General features: G+C 33.8%; 1 protein-coding gene across 2 annotated transcripts in view; it reads right to left on the reverse strand.

Annotated features, from left to right (window-relative positions):
- Positions 1-5,268: 5,268 nt before the first annotated feature.
- Positions 5,269-20,516, reverse strand: part of LOC126884280 (zinc finger protein 112-like) — a 35,937-nt gene continuing 20,689 nt past the window's right edge. Inside the window, exon 2 of one of the 2 annotated variants that reach the window (XM_050650211.1) lies at positions 5,269-6,689. In XM_050650211.1, coding sequence (XP_050506168.1) covers positions 5,401-6,689 — 1,289 coding nt within the window. In that variant the 3' untranslated portion in view covers positions 5,269-5,400. Of the gene's footprint in view, positions 6,690-6,763; positions 13,888-20,516 lie in introns of those variants that run through there. The other variant, XM_050650212.1, reaches the window with a different exon arrangement.

Raw genomic sequence — 20,516 nt, forward strand, 5'->3', positions numbered from 1 at the left:
ACGGCCCAAAAACCGTCACGAAACTGCTTGTACCGTTTGTTGTGCGCATGTTCGTAATTGTATCGCCCAGTTATCGTCCCATGACGGTAATCATATATTTGTCATTTTTGTTGGTGACAGCTTGTGTGCTTTTAGTCGATCAAAGGCTCAAAAAATTTAAAGAATTAAATCCTAGTGCTCAAGTCAGTCCAACCAGCACATTATGCATTTGCCCGATTACTGAAATGATCATCACGAAACCGTCACCAAAAGATCACAATTCTTGTTGGAACAGTGGGAAGGACGATCCGATGACGATCATATTTTTGTTGGAACGGATTTTCTTTACTGCGCAGGATCGTTACCGTTTCCTGACGGTTCTCGGTCGTGTTGGAACAAACCTGGTGTTAGCGATTGTACACAGAATCCCACCCCTGAATCTTATTTTCGGTAATGACATTGGGAAATTGTAACAAAATGTCTAAAAATTAATTTAGAAATGGGGTAAATACTATTAAAAAGCAAATTTTATTTTAGTCATAAGAAAATGTTGAAATATACCAAAAATCTACTAAAAAATATTGCCTACTAGAATTTTTTAAAAAATATCAAAAATCTACCAAAAAAGTAGAAATCTACTAAATGTGGCAACGTTGCACTAACAGCTGTGGCGAAAACCGTCAAATCCCCTCTCCTCTACCCATGGCGCGCCATTTAAATTTATCAGATAAATGCGCAAAACTGCCACTAACAGCGCTGGAGAAAGCTGTCAAATCCCCTCTACCCATCGGCTCATGGCGATTCTTTATTCATTTCGATATTAGTTACAACTGGGGATATTAACCTTATCATGTTGAGACTGCTCAGAATTTGGGTTGGCGCTTCGGTTTATTGGAGTTTGTTGATAGTCTGGTAAAATTATCGAAAAAATGCCATTTTTGGGAAAAATTATTTACCAGCTATTTTATTGCTAAAATCGAATCTTAAGATTGCATATATTAGTAATATGGGGTATGACAAGTCCGCAGAAAATGTGTTATTTTATCTATAAACAAATTAGCACTCCTAAATCTTCTTTTTTTTTTCAATTAGTGGTCTGTAACTCCTAAAATTTTTCCTTTGAACCAAAAACACTCAAATAAAAATTCACCGTAATTTAGTTCTGCACAAAGTTATTTTTTTTCCGATTTCCTTCAACAAAAATTTTACTCAGAAAATCCGAGTTTTCCCAAAAAATCTGCAATTTTCAATTAAAATTTTAGGGAAGTACCTAATTATTTATCAATAATTAAATAATTGATGACATGAAAGATTTATTATAGTAGATTATACAGAGGAGCTAAATTATGGAATAAATTAATTTCTTTAAAACGGACGATTTTGGAGCAAAATCCCGAAAGAGGTCGATTTTTATTTTTAAATTACAATTTTTTGGCATATATTTCATACTAGTGACGTCATCCATCTGAGCGTGATGACGTAATCGATAATTTTGTTAATGGGAATAGGGGTCGTGTGGTAGGTCATTTGAAAGGGCGTTCAATTCTCTATTCAGTAATATAAACATTAATATCATTAGGTATTTATACAGGGTTGCCAAAAAAAATTTTTGAATTAAATTAATTGGCGCAAAAAGAAGAATGTATGTAATTTATTTAAGTCAAAATACATTGTACTGCTGTCAGAAAATAGAAAAAAAGGTTTATTTCACAAATAAACATTTCTTTTCGCTTAAATTAAATCACAAACAGCCTCCCTCCTACCTATTGGCAGTTTGAACATTTAATTTAAGCTAAAAGCAATGTTTATTTGCAAAATAACATTTTTTTTCTATTTTCTGACAGCAATAGAATGTATTTTGAGTTTAATAAATTACATGCATTCTTCTTCTTGCGTCAATTAATTTAATTCAAAAATTTTTTGGCCTCCCTGTATAAATAATGATATTGTTTATAATACTGAATAGAGAATTGAACGCCTTTGTAAATGAGCTACAACACGAACCCCTATTCCTATTAAAAAAAATAATCAATTACGTCATCACGCTAGGATGGATGACATCACTAGTTTGAAATATATGCCAAGAAATTTAATTTAAAAATAAGAATCGACCTGTTTCGGGATTTTTCTCTAAAATCGTCCATTTTAGAGAAAATGAATTTAGTCCATAATTTAGCCCCTCTCTGTATATCAGGAGACCGGCGACAATCTAACCAATATTTTAGCAATAATTAAAATGTTAATTAAAAAATTTCGGTCGAAATAATAACCAGAAAGATTATGATACACCAGAATAACGATGATTTTCGTATAAAAAAGCACTATACCTATTCTACGTACCTTACAGGATTAAAATTGGACCATTTGAGCGGTCTTAGGAATGTTATAAAGAAACAGTTTTTTGGCTTATAAACAAATAGAACCCCTCAGAAAATATTAGATTGAATTAAATTAAGTTAACGCTGTTGAAAAGGGCACGGCTTCTGTGTCCTTTTCGAAGAAAAACAAATTGAATTGGGAGGAGTAATTCCAGGTATAACCGGTCAAATTTGACCGGCATTTGCGACAGAGTTATAAACAACAGGATTTTAATCTTTGAACCATTAGATACCTTTTAATTCCGGTCCTCTTTGTACCGGGTGTCCCAATAAGAATGGCTCTCGGCCATATCTCAGGAACCGTTTATAGTAGAGCTTTGAAATAAAAAAATTTATAACAAAAGTTGCCTCAGGAAAAGCCTGGAAATTATTTTCATAATTATGGGTCCACCGCTAGAGGGCGTAATTGAATATCAAAAATAAAAAAATCTAAATTTTACAAAATTTTCCTAATGCGAAGGGGTACTGGAAATCCGATTATTGTATTATTCATCAAATTCTGCGCATATTTAATTTAACAAGTTTAACTCTACCTTTGCAAATAAGAGGTGGGGGTGAGTGGGAACCTTGTTATGAAAAACCGGCTGTAAGTCCGGTTCTGCTAAATCAAATTTTGAAAACTGGGTCTTGTTGAAGACAGATATTTTTCTTCAATGTAAGCGTGATAATTTTGAACCATCCTAATAAGTAATAAGCCAGCTGGGAGGCGTTATTAAATTTTTTTTCAGAAATCTAGTTTTCTTTAGAAAATATTAAATACAAGTATGCATTTTTAATCATACTTTATAAAATTAGATTAAATTAGCAATAGAATAGCGAAAACCGCATGTCGATACCTTTTTTCGATCTCAAGATATCTCGAGAAACGTGTAAATTTTATACATAACTGTTACTATCAGCGGTAAACTAAGTTAATGAAAAGTAGTGTGCTGTGGAAAAAAACAAAATAACATTTTCCAGATGTCAACGTATAAAAATATAATTAATTAAAACAACAATATAAAGAGAAACAATACTATTAAAATTAAATATAACACAGAACAAAAAGAACTACTTAGTGACGACCTAAATATTCAAATTGTTGCCCATCATACACTACTCTAGAATACATTATCCAGAGAATATTAAACGCCATTCAAAGTATATCGAGAGCAGAAATTGAGACTGCTGTTCAATCTACTCTTGAAAGAGTAAATGTTTGCAACGAAAATGATGGGCAAAAATTTGAACGTTTATGTCATCACTAAATAGTTGTTTTTATTTCTTTATAATAGGGCTTTTCAACGCTTCTCATTTGTTTCGAGCCTCTGTCATATGCCGTATAATCCGTGTATAAAATTAATATACGAGATATGAACGAGGCTCGAAACAAATGAGAAGCGTTGAAAAGACCTAATATACGTTGACAGCTGGAAAATGTTTCTTTGTTGTTTCCATAGCACACTACTTTTAATGAATTTCGTTTACCGGTGACAGTAACAGTTATGTTTTTAAATTTACACGTTTTGTAAGATATCTCGAGATAGAAAAAAGGTATTAACATGCGGTTTTCGCTATTCTGTTGCTAATTTTGTAATATGGTATTAAAAATGCATGTTTGTATTTAATATTTTCCAAGGAACACTAGATTTCTGAAAAAAATTAAATAACGCCTTCTAGCTGGCATATTACTCAGTAAGTTGGTTCGAAATCATAACTTTTACATTGACGAAAAAGATCTGTCTTCAACAAGACCAAGTTTGCAAAATTTGATTAAGCAGAACCGGACTCACAGCCAGTTTTTCATAACAAGCTTCCCACTCACTCCCACCTCTTATTTCCAAAGGTAGACCTAAACTTGTCAAATCCAATGCCACTTCATTAGGAAAATTTTGTAAAATTTATATTTTTAAATTTTTGATATTCAATTACGCCCTCTAGCGGTGGTCCCACAATTATGAAAATAATTTCCAGGCTTTTCCTGAGGCAACTTTTGTTATAAAATTTTTTATTTCAAAGCTCTACTATAAACGGTTCCTGAGATATGGCCGAGAGCCATTCTTATTGGGACACCCGGTACATACAAATTTTCATATCTTCAAGACACTCATAACAAAAAAGATTTATGTCACTGTCACCAAATTATTTAATTATTGATAAATAATTACTTCCCTCAAATTTTGAAAACTAAAGATTTTGTTTGGAAAACCCGAAATTTCCGAGGAAAATTTCCGTCGAAGGAAATTGGAATAAATTATCAATGTGCAGAATTAAATTACTGTCAATTTTTATGTGTGTTTTGGTTTAAAGTTAAAATTTTCGGAGTTATAGAGCAATAATAAAAAAAGATTTCGGAGCGCTAATTTGTTTATAAACAAAATAGCACACTTTCTGTGGACTTTGCACAGCTATATTACTAATACAGGAAATCTTAAGATTTGATTTCAGCATGTCCAGCAATAAAATAGCTGGTAATTAATTTTCCTTGTTTTTTACTAATTTTCCCAGATTATTACCTTACATCTTTCATTGAGTTGATGATTCATGTTGTGGACATTCTCAATTATTATATTTCTAATTTAATATTATTCTATCTAATTCCTCAAAACAAGCAAATTTCAATTAAACCCAGCTATATTATAATACCTTTTGCTTTAGTTTTCCTTGCAAGAAATAAACAAAACACATCTAAACTAAACCTAACCTCGCTTTTGGCCATTCATTCATCTCCGTGTCAAATAATTTCGACAGTCGAAATTATAATGGGTGCATTCAGCAGACACAATCGCTAACTAATCGATTAGTGATTTTCTGCTGAATGCCACATAAATTGTGACATTCAGCATGTAAATCACAAATCGATTACTAATCGATTAGTTAGCGATTGCGTCTGCTGAATGCACCCAATATCAACACCCTTTTTAAAGTCGCTATTAATTTCGATAGTCGCTATTTCATGACGTCACATCGTTAGTTCAACTAAAATCCACAAGGCTCGCACAATCGCATTTCAACCGTCGCCATATTGAAAGCGACTTGTTTTTGGTCGAAATTTGATTTAGAATCAGGGCCCAGTAGGCATTAAAGCTTGAGCAGCTATAGTGTTAAAACAAATTTCACACTTGAAAGGTTTTTCCCCAGTGTGCACTAGCAAATGTTTTTTCAAATCACTTATAATAAAATGCTTAAAACATATTTCACACTTGTGAGGTTTTTCTCCAGTATGCACTCTTAAATGTACTTTCAATTGAGTAGCTGTAATAAACTGCTTAAAACAAATTTCACACTTGTGAGGTTTTTCTCCAGTGTGCACTCTCAAATGTGTTTTTAAATTACTTGCATCACTAAAGTGCTTAAAACAAATTTCACACTTGTAAGGTTTTTCCCCAGTGTGCACTCTCAAATGTTTTTTCAAAGAACCTGATTCACTACACTGTTTTAGACAAATTTCACACTTATGCGGTTTTTCTTCAGTATGCACGCTTAAATGTACTTTCAGTTGAGTAGCTGTAATAAACTGCTTAAAACAAATTTCACACTTGTGAGGTTTTTCTCCAGTGTGCATTCTCAAATGTACTTTAAAATAACTTGCACTACTAAACTGCTTAAAACAAATTTCACACTTGTAAACTTTATTTTTAGTGTGAACATTCATGTGTTCAGTTAAATGACCCTTTCGTGTAAACTGCCTTAAACAAATTTCACACTTGTAAGGTTTTTCCCCAGTGTGCACTCTCAAATGTATTTTCAAATCACTTGTTGTAATAAAATGCTTAAAGCATATTTCACACTTGTGAGGTTTTTCTCCAGTATGCACTCTTAAATGTAATTTCAATTGATTTGATGTAAGAAACTGTTTAGAACAAATTTCACACTCGTGAGGTTTTTCTCCAGTGTGCGCTTTCAAATGTGCTTTTAAATTACTTTTTTCACTAAACTGCTTTAAACAAATTTCGCACTTGTAAGGTTTTTCTTTAGTGTGCGTTCTTTCATGATGTTTCAATATTTCTGCCCTGCCAAACTCCTTATAACAAATTTTACACTTATAAGGTTTTTCGCCAATGTGCGATCTCAAATGTGCTTTTAAATTACTGTTTCTACTAAACTGCTTTAAACAAATTTCGCACTTGTAAGGTTTTTCTCCAGTGTGCACTTGCAAATGTTTTTTTAAATTAAATTTTCGGGAAAACTGTTTTAAACAAATATGACAGATATAGAGTCCTTGGTCAGTCTGAAGTTCCATATTTGTAGTTAATATTGTTTCTTTGGTGTTTCTACTGCTACATATTGTTTTAAGAGATGAAGGTTCAGATATTTTTATCATTTTCATTGTGTTCTTCTCCTGGAGGCAACCTAAAATACAAACCAACCATAAAAGTTTTTTACAAGGAAAGATTACCAACAATAATAGAAAACAGGAACAAAAATGAATACAACTGTAAAAAATAACTTTAATAAACAAAGTGAAGCATAATAAAATTTTGACAAAGTCAATTTCCCATGATCATCATAATTTGCTCGATAATCCTTTGTGGATTAGACAAAGAACTCTTCACTACCGTCGGTTTCTAGCAACTTTCCTCCTTCTGCTGACCCTTAGAATCGTAAAGTCTTCTTCCACATTATCAATACATTTTCTATAGTCTTTCTCTACTTCTTCTATTCTCTGGGTTTGAGAACGTCTTCGTGTGCCATTATCTGACATTCTAGCAATGTGTCCAGCCCATCATAGCCTGTGCACTTTCTTATATCTTCGATTCCATACACCATCTTTATTTATGGACCCAAAAATCTTTCCAAATATTTTTCTCTCAGAGATACCAAATAGTCTCTTCTCGGTTTGGAATAAACTCCATGTTTTAGCCCCACATATGTAAAGCGAAACTAAACAAAAATATCGGAGAGGACCACAAAAAATCAAGTGGTGGCTGCTGAAAGATGAGAAAGAAGGTCTATTCAGGAGAAGAATAGTAGAAAAAATATGTTGGAACATGAAAGGAAGCGCTAATACAATTTGAAGAAAAATGGCCAGTAGTATTAGAGAGACTGCTATTGAAATACTTGGGAAAACGTCAGGAAAAAAGTTTGAGGATAAAGAGACTTGGTGGTGGTCAAACGAAGTACAAGGAAAAATAAAAGAGAAGAGAAAATTGTATAAAAAGTGGCAAGAAACCAGATCCGACACAGATCTTCAAAACTATATGGTGGCGAAAAAGGAAGCGAAAGTAGCAGTAGCAAAAGCCAAAGCAGAAGCGTATTCAAACCTATACGATCAACTTGATACCAGGGAAGGCGAAACGAAGATATATAAAATAGCCAAACAGAGAGCAAAAGATTTTAATCAGATTAGATGTATCCGAGATGAAAATAATAAAATACTAGTTCACGAAAGGGATGTCAAAAAGAGATGGAGAAAGTACTTTGACAGCTTATTAAATGAAGAATTTGACAGACAGCCTGTAGAGTCAACGGAGACAGTAGCAGCAATGGTCACCAAAATAACCAACGAGGAAGTGGCTCAAGCGCTTCAAAAAATAAAGAAAGGAAAAGCGGTAGGACCAGATGATGTTCCTGGGGAAGTATGGAGAGCATTGGGAGAGACAGGAACAAGGTGGCTAGCAGGTCTATTTAATAGAATTATGGAAGTTGGACAAATGCCAGACGAATGGAGAAGCAGTATACTGGTACCTGTTTACAAAAACAAGGGAGATATACAACAATGTACAAACTACAGGGCTATAAAACTACTTAGCCACACCATGAAAATATGGGAAAGAGTAATTGATAGACGGATACGTGAAGAGACCGAAATATCCGAGAATCAATTTGGCTTTATGCAGGGTAGATCAACAACAGAAGCAATTTTCATTATAAGGCAGTTGATGGAAAAATACAGGAGTAAAGAAACAAACGCTCATATGGTATTTATTGATCTTGAGAAAGCATATGATAGAGTTCCTCGAGAGATTCTGTGGTGGGCACTCAATAAGAAAGGAGTCCCTAGTGAATATGTAAAGATTGTGAGGGATATGTATGAGGGAGTAACGACTAGTGCTAGGACAGGTGTGGGAGAGACTGATAAATTTCATGTGAAAGTAGGATTGCACCAAGGCTCTGTGCTTAGTCCGTATTTATTCTCATTAGTTTTGGACCAGATAACAGCGAAACTACAGGGTAACATTCCATGGTGCTTAATGTAAGCTGATGATGTCGTGTTAGTAGGAAATAGTGAAAGAGACTTGGAACAGTGGAGACAAGCTCTGGAGGAAAAAGGTTTAAAACTTAGTAGGACAAAAACTTAGAACGGAACTGAATGTTGGGCAGTGAAAAAGAAAGAGGAACAACGAATGCATGTGGCGGAAATGAGAATGCTTAGATGGATGAGTGGAGTGACAGAAGAATAAAATTAGAAATGAGTATATTAGGGGAAGTCTAGGTGTGGCACCAATTGATGCCAACATGAGAGAGCATAGGTTAAAATGGTTTGGTCATGTTCAACGTCGAGACGTTAATCACCCAATACGAAGAATAGCTGAAGTGCAGATTCCTGGAAGGAGTAGGAGAGAAAGACCAAAGAAGACCTGGGGGGAGACGATAAGGCAGGACATGTTGGTAAAGGGAATTAACATTGATATGACCCAAGATAGAATTGTGTGGAGAAATGCAATTAGGGAAGCCGACCCCGCATAGGGATAAGGCAAAGAGAATGATGATGATGATACCAAATAGTCTCTTCTCGGTTTGGAATAAACTCCATGTTTTAGCCCCACATATCAAAATCGGTCTTCTTAACGTTACGCTTGAATGGACATTTTAGGTTTTTCTTTCAAAGATGTTTTGAAGGCCATGGAGAGTTCTGTTTGTTATTGCTATCACTGGTGTTTGTGTTGCTGCTTCTTACAGAAATTTATCCAAATGTTGTTACGCCACTGGTAGCAAAATAATTTCTATCTTCATAAAACCTATTGTGTAAATTCTACCCAGGAAATCCTGTGTAGAAAACATTCAAAGTGTGGTTTTACCTTCTTCTTCTTCAGGTGCCGTGTCCGTATTCAGACGTTGGCTGTCATCATGTTTACAAGCTTCTACCGTGGAACCACACCCTTATCTAATATTACGCAACCATGAAAGTTTCTTTCGACCACTCCATCTCTTTCCCTCCACTTTTCCTTGTATTATAAGGCGAAGTTGATGGTATTTAGGCCCTCTAATTATATGATCGAAGTATTCTGTTTTTCTCCTGTTTATGAGCAGACGTTCTGAATTCATCATTTGGAGAACATTTTCATTCTAAGTGTGCGAAACTCACGATATCTTTAGGATTCGTCGATAGCACCATAATTCGAATGCTTCTAATTTATTTAGAATTGTGGTTTTTAACGTCCATGTCTCACAACCATTCAATAATATAGACCACACGTAACATTTTAGGACCTTTTTGCGAATCTTCGGCTTGACAGGCTTCGGTTACATAAAACTGGTTATTACGTGTGATATTTCAATCCTGGTTAATATCTTTTCATCACAATCGCAATTTACATTTAACCAACTGCCAAGGTATTTAAAATGGTTTACCCGTTCTATCTTCTCTCCATCAAGAGAAAGCACGCCTGGATCTACATTTATCTTTCCAACTGCCATCCACTTTGTCTTTGAAATATTGATTTTTAGGCCTCTCCGGTAACTTGCTTCTCTGACTAGATTTACTAATGTCTGGAGATCTTCTAAATTTGCTGCAAGAATGGCTGTGTCGTCAGCATATCTGATATTGTTGATTATTTCTCCGCCCAGTCTTACTCCTTCTTGTCTGTCGTCCAAAGCCTCCCTAAAGATTTCTTCAGAGTACAGATTAAAGAGACTAAGTGACAAAACACAACCTTGTCGCACTCCACGTTTGATGGGTAGTTTTTCACTATGACTATCTCCAACTTGGATAGATGCTACTTGATTGTAATATAAGTATTTTAACAGTCTTATATCGTAATGGTCAAGTCCTGCTGCCTGTAGGCAATTGAAAAGTATATAGTGTTGGACTCGGTCGAATGCCTTCTCGAAGTTGATGAAACAAACATAAACGTTCTTTCGGAATTCACAGCTTTTTTTGTAAAATAACGCGCATACAAAATAGTGCCTCTCTAGTTCCTAGACCATCTCTAAATCCAAATTGCTTATTACCAGAGTCAGGCAAATATGCAATAGTGCATATGCATTTGCATATTTTTGTAGTTTCTTTTGAATTTTGCATATACTGGTATATTTAAAAATAAAGTGCATATAATAGGTTTTCAAAGCGAATTTATTTGTTTATTCATGGTTCAAATACCTTCGTAGGTACCTTATATTTCTGTGTGGATCAAGGCATCCAGAATTGGCCATTGATATGGGAAAATTATTATGCTCAGCATGCAGTAAGTAAATACAAAGTAAACCTGAATATTTTAAATTGCATGAAAATAATCAGAAAACCAAAAAATATACATTTTTAATTTAAAATGCTTTAAATAACCCCGATCTCAAAGTTATTTAGTTTACTGTAGGATAATTGATGGATTCGACCGTTACTTGATGGAAGTTCATTTTATCTAATAATAAAACACTGAAAACGTTTGTTTTCTATACTTCCACAGAATTTATTATAACTAAGTGACTACAGCTGTTTCGGCAGAGTGCTTCACTTGAGAAAGGCACTCTGCCGAAACAGCTGTAGTCACTTAGTTATAATAAATTCTGTGGAAGTATAGAAAACAAACGTTTTCAGTGTTTTATTATTAGATTTACTGTAGGAATTTTTTTGCAGATTCCATGCGAAAAAAAAATTCCAAATAATCCAGCATTGCAAAACTGCTTTACACACCGGTAAAAAAAATAAATTAGAATCGGGAGAGAAAAAGCAAGATTCGATATCTAGGTGCTTAAAATCAACTAATCGGAAATAAAGTGAGCAAGAGACATTTAACCATGATTTGTTCGAAGCATTGTTAAGCTAAAATATATCTTTGTCCAAATTATCAAAGGAAAATTTGCGAATATTTCTTGGAAAATAGTGCAAATGGAATATTCCAAGTGAAAGAAGCTTAAGAAGAAATGAGGTCGATTCTGTAGGTATATTCTGCGGTACTGAATATCATAAAATTAGAGACAATAGGAGACAATTCTTTTTATGTATGTGTGGATGAAACAATTGATTCTTCTGGACGTTATATCGCACATTTATTAATCGGGTCTCTTAAAAATGGGCAAGCTTGTAAATCGCATTCAATTGATTCCAAGAAGTTGAATAAAACCAACGCACTAGGTAACAGTTTTAAGGTTTTTGCAAGACAGTTTAGCAATTTTTTTTTCTTTCTTTAGCTGTTCCCAACGAAAAATTTTTATTTTTCTTTCAGATGCTGCACCTTACATGGTTAAAGTAGGAAGCAATTTGAAAATTTTTTATCCTCGTTTAGTACATACAACTTGCCTAGCACATGGTTTAAATAGGGTCGCAGAAGAAATTAGAAATAAATTTGCTCTTGTTAATAATTTTATTTCAAATATAAACAAAATATTTCTTAAGGCACCTATAAGGTATCAGCTGTATAAAGAACATTTGCCGAATCTTCCTCTTCCACCAAAACCTATTGTTACTGGATGAGAACTTGATTAGAGGCTGCAATGTTTTATGCAGAAATATTTGCTTAATTGAAGCCAGTAGATTCTTCTGAACCACTTATACTTTTTCAAAGAATTGGTGAAAAATAAAATAGTACCACAGCAACTTTCATACTTAAAATATTATGTACATACATGCAAATTTGACACAAATAATACATGCATATTTGACATAAATAAATGCATATAATTGCATATTTAATACAAATAATATGCATATATATGCGCATATATCTTCCTTTTCAGCCTGCATATTTGCCTGACTTTGCTTATTACCCATTCTACTTTCACACAGAAGGAATACTCGGTTTTGTATAATTCGTAAAAATATCTTAAGTGCGTGACTCATCAAACTGATTAGTCTAAAATCGCTGCATTTGGTTGGCCTGCTTTTCTTTGTTAATGTTATATACAATGACTCCAACCAATCATCTGGTATTTTTCCTTCGATGTAAATTTTGTTAAAGAAAGTGGTTAAGTAGGTAATGTTTTCCTCATTAAAAAGTGTAAGTAGATCAGCAGGGATTTGGTCTGGTCCGGGTGCTTTATTGTTTTTGTCAGTATACTGGGACCTCTGTCTAACTGGTTGCCACAGGTAGTATGTGGAGCATTTTCTCGAGAAACATCGTCAAAAAGGTCAGTGATGTATCTTTCCCATTCTTTGCACTGTTGTTCGTGATCACAAATTTTTCCGTCTGCGTTTTTAAGTACGTGAGCATTTTCGGAGGTGTATTTAAGTTTCTTGTGGAGGTTGAAATTGTCATGTTTTTTTTGGAGGTCTTCTATTTCTTTACAGGAATTCTCGAGCCAGGATTCTTTGGCTTGTTTAATTTAATTTTTAAACTAATAGAAATTTTTTTATCTAACTAATAGAAAATTTTTAGTGTGAACATTCATGTTGTCATGTTCATGAACTATTCGCAGCATACAACGAGCCCGACGTCATAACATCCATAAAGACCGAATGTCTGCGCTGGATGGGCCAAGTTGAACGAATGTTGGAGACTAAAACACCAAAACATATAATGAGGCAGACAACAGTAGGGAGAAGGTCAAAGGGAAGATCCAAACTTAGATACATGGAACAAGAATTGAAAACACTTCAACCGGAAAAACAAAGCAAGGAACAGAACAGAATGTCGGAAAATCCTAAAACAAGCCAGGATCCAAAAAGGGTTGTCAAGTTACTGATGATAATGATTCATGTGTTCCGTTAAATGACCCTTTCGGGTAAACTGCTTAACACAAATTTCACACTTGTAAGGTTTTTCCCCAGTGTGCACTCTCAAATGTTTTTTCAAATCACTTGTCGTAATAAAATGCTTAAAACATATTCCACACTTGTGAGGTTTTTCTCCAGTATGCACTCTTAAATGTACTTTCAAGTGGTTCGCTGTAAGAAACTGCTTAAAACAAATTTCACACTTGTGAGGTTTTTCTCCAGTGTGCACTCTCAAATGTGCTTTTAAATTACTTGCTTCACTAAACTGCTTAAAACACATTTCGCACTTGTAAGGTTTTTCCCCAGTATGCAATCTCAAATGTCTTTTCGATTGACTTGCTGTAGTAAACCGCTTAAAACATATTTCACACTTGTGAGGTTTTTCTCCAGTGTGCAGTCTCAAATGTACTTTCAAATGGCTTGCGGTAGTAAACTCCCTAAAACAAATTTCGCACTTGTAAGCTTTTTTTTCAGTGTGCATTTTCATGTGTTCAGTTAAATAACCTTTTCGGAAAAATTTCTTAAAACAAATTTCACACTTGTAAGCTTTTTCACCAGTCACCACTTTCCTATTTTTATTTAGTGTTTTGCCTTTAGCAAGTGGAGTCAAATAATTTTCTTCGTGAGATGAATGTTCAATTGCTGAATGTACAAGTTCCATTTTGTTTTGGAGATAATCTAAAAATAAAACTGACTATAGTATAAATATTGAGTAGCAGAGGAAATAAATGTAAAAACAAAGAAATCATCTAATTAATGGTTAATAAAATGCAAGGTAACAGAAGTATGCCCAACTGGAAGAAGACCACGCGGACGCCCTCCTCCCGTTGCGAGATAATATAGCAGGAGACCTGAACACTATGGGCGTGGAGAATTGGATGGATGTTGCTCAAGACAGATAACAGTGGAGGCATGTTGTCGAGTCGGCTAAAACCCACGACGGGTTGTAACGCCACGGAGTAAGTATGTAAGTAACAGAAGTATTTACTTAATTCATAATAGTGTTATGCTAGTCCCCTAATTAAACTATGCGCCAGATCGAGGTTTACCAAAATTCGAATTTCTACCTGTCTATGGAACTTTCGAGATATCGCCAGAAGCGAGTTTCAATACCTTTTTAGGAAGTGCAGCGTTACGGGCCGCTGTTCGATTGACCTTCGAGATTCTTCCAGTACTCTATCCAAATAAATTGACATTTTAGGTTTGGAGGAGTATTTTATCGACGCGTGAGTTGTATCTGTAACGCCGCGATCGGGTTTTGAAATGTAAAATTGTTGCAATTATTGTGTGTATATATTTTTAGGTATATTAATACCGGGATACCGACCTAATTACAAATATACAGCGTGTCCAATTAAGACGGCATCATAATATGTGAAACTTTTTTATTCTTAGTTTTATGAAAAAAAGTTATTCTTTATAAAAAAGTTGTGCATGGTCTAAAACTTAAAATATAACCCTCAAAGTAGCCAACCCTCAATACCCAAAGTAGCTTTATTTTTCACAATATTGAAAGTTGTTGTAATGAAAATTTGTTTGGAATTAAGAACTATATTTTAATATGCAATTTCATCCTTCTAATTAAAAAAAAATTAGAATTTTTTTATGGATAACCAACATTATTTTCAGTTATTTAAATTATGATAACTCTTTTATTATTAAGAACAAGTTAAAAATTTGGAACGTCAGACTACGAAAACGTCCCATGTATTTTGTCGGACAGAATTTCCAATTGATTTGTTGCCCTTTCATTAAACTCTTATGCAAAAATCAGACTGCTATTTATCACAAACATAATTCCTGTCATTTGAGATGTTCTACGTGTCGGACTTATTAAAATGCTCAGTTGGTCATAAATATCCGTCTGATTTTTGCATGAGAGTTTAATGAAAGGGTAACAAATCAATTGGAAGTTCTGTCCGACCAAATACATGGGACGTTTTCGTAGTCTGGCGTTCCAAATTTTTAACCTATTCCACAATTAAAACTTCCCCTGTTCCAGTGTTCCCATACATCAAAGTTTGTCTGACTAGACAGCGTTAAACTATTAACAAATTTTCAACTTGCTATTAATCAACTTTTTTTGGTACGCGGGATCCAGGCCTAATAGGACTGAAGATGAATTACAGTAAAACAAAAAACATGACTAATCAACGAGAAGAACTAATAATTACAGTAGCACAAACAAGAATAGAACAAGTAAAAGAGTATCAACAGGGTAGCGAGAAAGTATGGAAACACGGTAATTTGTCAAATCTCTTTCATTGTTGTCAAATCTTCTGTTGTTCTGGAAATCTAATGAACTTTCTTATTTCTAATGGAACACCCTATACAGGGTGTAACAAAAATACAGGCCATAAATTAAATCACACATTCTGGGACCAAAAATAGTTCGAATGAACCTAACTTACCTTTGTAAAAATATGCACATAAAGAAAGTTACAGCCCTTTGAAGTGACAAAATGAAAATCGATTTTTTCGAATATATCGGAAACTAATGGAGATTTTTTATTGAAAATGGGCATGTGGCATTCTTATAGCAAGAACATCTTAAAGAAAAATTATAGTGAAATTTGTGCACCCCATAAAAATTTTATGGGGGTTTTGTTTCCTTAAACCACCCCAAACTTTTGTGTACGTCTCAATTAAATTATTATTTTGGTACCATTAGTTACATTCAATATTCTTAAAACTTTTTTGCCTCTTAGTAATTTTTCGATAAGGCAGTTTTTATCGAGTTGAGGCTTATTTTTTAATATGTTTACATAAAAATTGTATGGGGGTTTTGTTCTTTTAAACCCCCCAAATGTTTGTGTACGTTGCAATTAAAATATTACTGCGGTACCATTAGTTAAACACAGTGTTTTTAAAACTTTTTTACCTCTTTGTATTTTTTCGAGAAAACACTTTTTATCGAGATGTGGCTTCTTTTTTAATACGGTTCAAAATATACCTAAAAATGTAAATCATAAATAAATTTTCATATTATTACCAAGTCTCCATAATCGTACTTAACCATATACAAATATGTGGTGGATTTGACAAATATTCAAAATATCTCGATACAAACTGACTTTTCGAAAAAGTACTAAGAGGCAAAAAAGTCTTAAAAACATAGTGTTTAACTAATGGTACTACAATAATAATTTAATTGGAACGTACACAAAAGTTTGGGGGGATTTAAAGGAACAAAACCCCCATAAAATTTTTATGGGGTGTCCAAATTTCACTATAATTTTTTCTTAAGATGCTACTACCATAAGAATCCCACATGTCCATTTTCAATAAAAAATCTCTAATAGTTTTCGATATATTGGAAAAAATCAATCTTCATTTTGTAACTTCAATGGGCTGTAACTTTTTTTATGTACACATTTGTACTAAGGTAAGTTAGGTTCAATCGAACTATTTTTGGTCCCAGAATATGTGATTAAATTTATGACCTGTATTTTTGTTACACCCTGTATATTTTTTACGTTTTGAAGTCCTTAAGAAATACTGATTATTTTTCATGCTACTATACCTAAATGCCATAATTTCGGAGTTATTGTTACATTTACTAAAAAAATTTAAACAAATTATAAAAATCAATTTTTTCAGCCCGGATAAATAGACACTATTTTAGATTCTTTGGATCACTGGCGACAAAAAAGGTATTTTGTAACTTTTCTCTAAAGTTAATGGTTTCCGAGTTATAAACAATTTAAAACTGAAAAAAATTAAAAAATGACGATTTTCAAGGTTTAAACACAAGCAGAAAAAATAATTAATTGAAATTACCAAGTACATAAATTCAAACGCAAACCTTCTTCTTTCAGCTACCTATAAGATTTTTGGCACGCTTTAATTTAAAACATTGTTTTTTTAATTGTTAATAAAGCGCATATGATAGGACGGACGATCGGACTGCGTTAACAACTAAAAACAGTCTTTTAAACTGAAATAAGCCCAAATTACTTATCGGTATCTGATAAAATATGGCTTCAATTTGAATTTAGGCACTTCGTGATTTCAAAAAATATTTTTTACTTGTGTTTTTGAACATAGAAAATCGTCATTTTTTAAATTTTTTCAGTTTTAAATTGTTTATAACTCGGAAACGATTAACTTTACGAGAAAAAATAAAAAGACCTTTTTTGTTCCCAATGATCCAAAGAACCTAAAATAATGTCTACCTGCGCCGAAAAAATTGATTTTTATCATTTGTTTAATTTTTTTTAAATAAATGTAGCTATAACTTAACGAAATATAGGGTGTTCTATTTGAAATAAGAAAGTTCATTATATTTCCAGAAAAACGGAAGATTTGACAACAATGTAATTACAACTATAATATCGGCCGCATTAGAAGATCCTTACCCACCAAAATCTATAAAAATCGTTTTAGCGGTTTCCAAGAAATTATCGTGTTTCCATACTTTCTCGCTACCCTGTATATCTAGGACAAATCACTAGATTAAATAAAGAAAATCAGACCGAAGAAATAAAGAGAAGAATAAGATTGGCCTGGGCATCATTCGCATAATTGTTTTATATTCCAAAGAACAGAAAATACCCGCAATATCTAAAAACAAGAATATTCAATCAATGTATACTCCCTGTTCTAATATATAGCTCTCAGACATGGACGTTTACAAATAAAAATATAGACAAAATAGCAAAGACAGAAAGATCCAAGTGAAAGACGTCTCAATCCAAGTGGCAAAGCTTAAATGGAAGTTCGCCGGACACACCCTACGGCAGAAGGATGAAAGATGGACTAAGACGATTATACATTGGAGACCTTGGAACCACAAACGAAAAAGAAGAAGGCCACAGATGCGATGGTCAGATGACCTGAAGAAACCCACTGGGTCAAAATGGATGCAAATGGCCCAAGAAACAGAGGCATGGAAGAAGGAAGAGGACGCCTATATCCAAGGATGGATGTTTAGGGCTGATTATATAGATATATTTTAATGAGTAGATAAATCATATTTGTAAGTATTAAATATATTAAATAAGTTATAAGTATTAATAATAAAGTCAGTCCAATCAAATAAATATTAGTGCCTAAAAACAAATTAGTAGGGTCTGCAATATTATAATATTCATGCTATTATTCTAAAGTCGACTTTAAATTACATGATTTATCATGTGATTTGTCATATGATTTGGTCATGGAGTGAAATTTACGTGTTTACACTGTGTGATTTGTCATATGATTTTTCATTGTTAATACGGCTCGTTTTGTCATAAGCATTGTTATGCGGCTCGTCATGGGAAAAATCATATGACAAATCACATGATACATCGTGTAGTGTAAAGTCGACCTAACGCTACTATTCATTCAAATAGAGACATTGTAATGATATGAAGCCCACAGTTGGCGATCTGCCGCGCCGGTCGACCGTAGATGATCGAAGGAGTATCCATGTTGGCGCATCACCAACTGTGTTGACCGTGTGTCGCTGTTTAATCTTAATCTGTGTTTAATGTTATCGCATTGGATTGAAATGCAATGGCTCCGAGTCTGAATATGTAGATAGGTTGATTCCGCGTAGCGAGATTGCTATTGTATATATTGTGTTGTGCATTGTATCGTTTTAATATTACTATTATGATGACATAATATGTCTTGATGATAGTAATAAAGTATAATGTTATTTTTCCTTTCATTATAATTCTAGCGTTCGAACAGTGAACATCTGTTTCGAGTTTATTATCAGCGAGTAATTATTAACTGGCGATACAGAAACCAAAGCCATTAACAGTTGAAGTGTAAATATTATAATTTTAATACTTAAATGTCAATGTGTGTGAATTTCAAAAAATGGATCATTAAAATTACATCCAAGGAGTAACAAAAACATCTTCGCAGTATGTATAGTCATCCCAATAATATACAGGGTCATCAAAACGTACCTACATCTGGTAATGTACAATTTTATCCTAATACACAATGCAATACAAATATACAGGTTCAACTAAGCATGTTTATAACTAATACTATGCCTAATTATAATATGATACCAAACTTTAACACACATGGTCAGCAAATTTTTTATACTGCTCAAAACCAATCATTGCAACCTAACACTAGCATGCCGAATCCGATCGCACCTGACGTTCCACCAGTACCTTCGGCGTCAACACACCACATGGATAATTTGGATTGCAGTAATTACTCCTATTATTCAATGAGTAGCAGCGATGATAAAACACAAAATCTAAACCCAGAAACAGACAAACATCCCTGGCAAGATGTTATGCTTGATGACACAAATGAGGATACAAACAAAAGTACATCTGAAAATCATAATACAGCAATACAATCCAGACCTCCTCCTATATACATTTACGGTGTTAAGTACTGATTATGCTGCTATGTTAACCAACTTGTCAAACGTTTTGGCGGAAGAATTCCTCACTCGAACATTAACCGAAAACACTGTCAAAATATATCCCAAAACAGTAGACATCTACAGAAAACTAGTAAAATATTTGCGAGAAGAAGGAATAGTTCACCACACCTATCAACTAAAAGAGTAACGTGCCTACCGAGTAGTTATTAGAGGACTCCATCATTCTGTAAAAGTTAATGATATACAACATGAATTACAATCCAAGAGACACAAAGTTAAAAATATAGTCAACGTCACACACAGAGTAAGTAAAGCACCTCTACCCTTATTCTTTGTAGACTTGGAGCCTCAAACTAACAATAAGGAAATACTTGATATACAATATTTACACTACACAAGAATTACGGCCTCCCAGACTCCTAGACCGAAGAATGGAATAGTTCAGTGTATGAGATGCCAGAGGTACGGACATTCAAAAACATACTGCACAAAACCATTCAACTGTGTAAGATGTGGGCGTGGACGTAACACTCCCGCCACATGTGCTTTATGTAAGGTGATTCGGCCAATTTTAAGGGCTGTTCTGTGTACCGAGATTTAATTAACAAAAAAACCAACAATAGGGGTCCACCTCAAATCCACCAACAAAATCAAGAAACAGTACACCAAATACCACTGATATTGTACTACATTCCAAAATCATCATCCGAACATAAAGCCGACTTATTCTACTATATTACAAAATAACCCAAACAGGCAGTCAACACACAATGAGAACGAAAATTTAACATACGTCTTGAGCAGCTTCCTTAACCAATTCAGAGACATGTTCAATCAGCTACTTAGTCAGAACAGCATGATCTTAACAATGCTCACACCTGTTATAAACAAGATTGCATACTAATGGCTCATACATTTATCATAGCAGCTTGGAACTTAAACGGACTTTCAAATCATATACAGG

The sequence above is a fragment of the Diabrotica virgifera genome, chromosome 5 (genome assembly GCF_917563875.1).
Source record: "Diabrotica virgifera virgifera chromosome 5, PGI_DIABVI_V3a".
Classification (NCBI taxonomy): Eukaryota; Metazoa; Arthropoda; class Insecta; order Coleoptera; family Chrysomelidae; genus Diabrotica; species Diabrotica virgifera.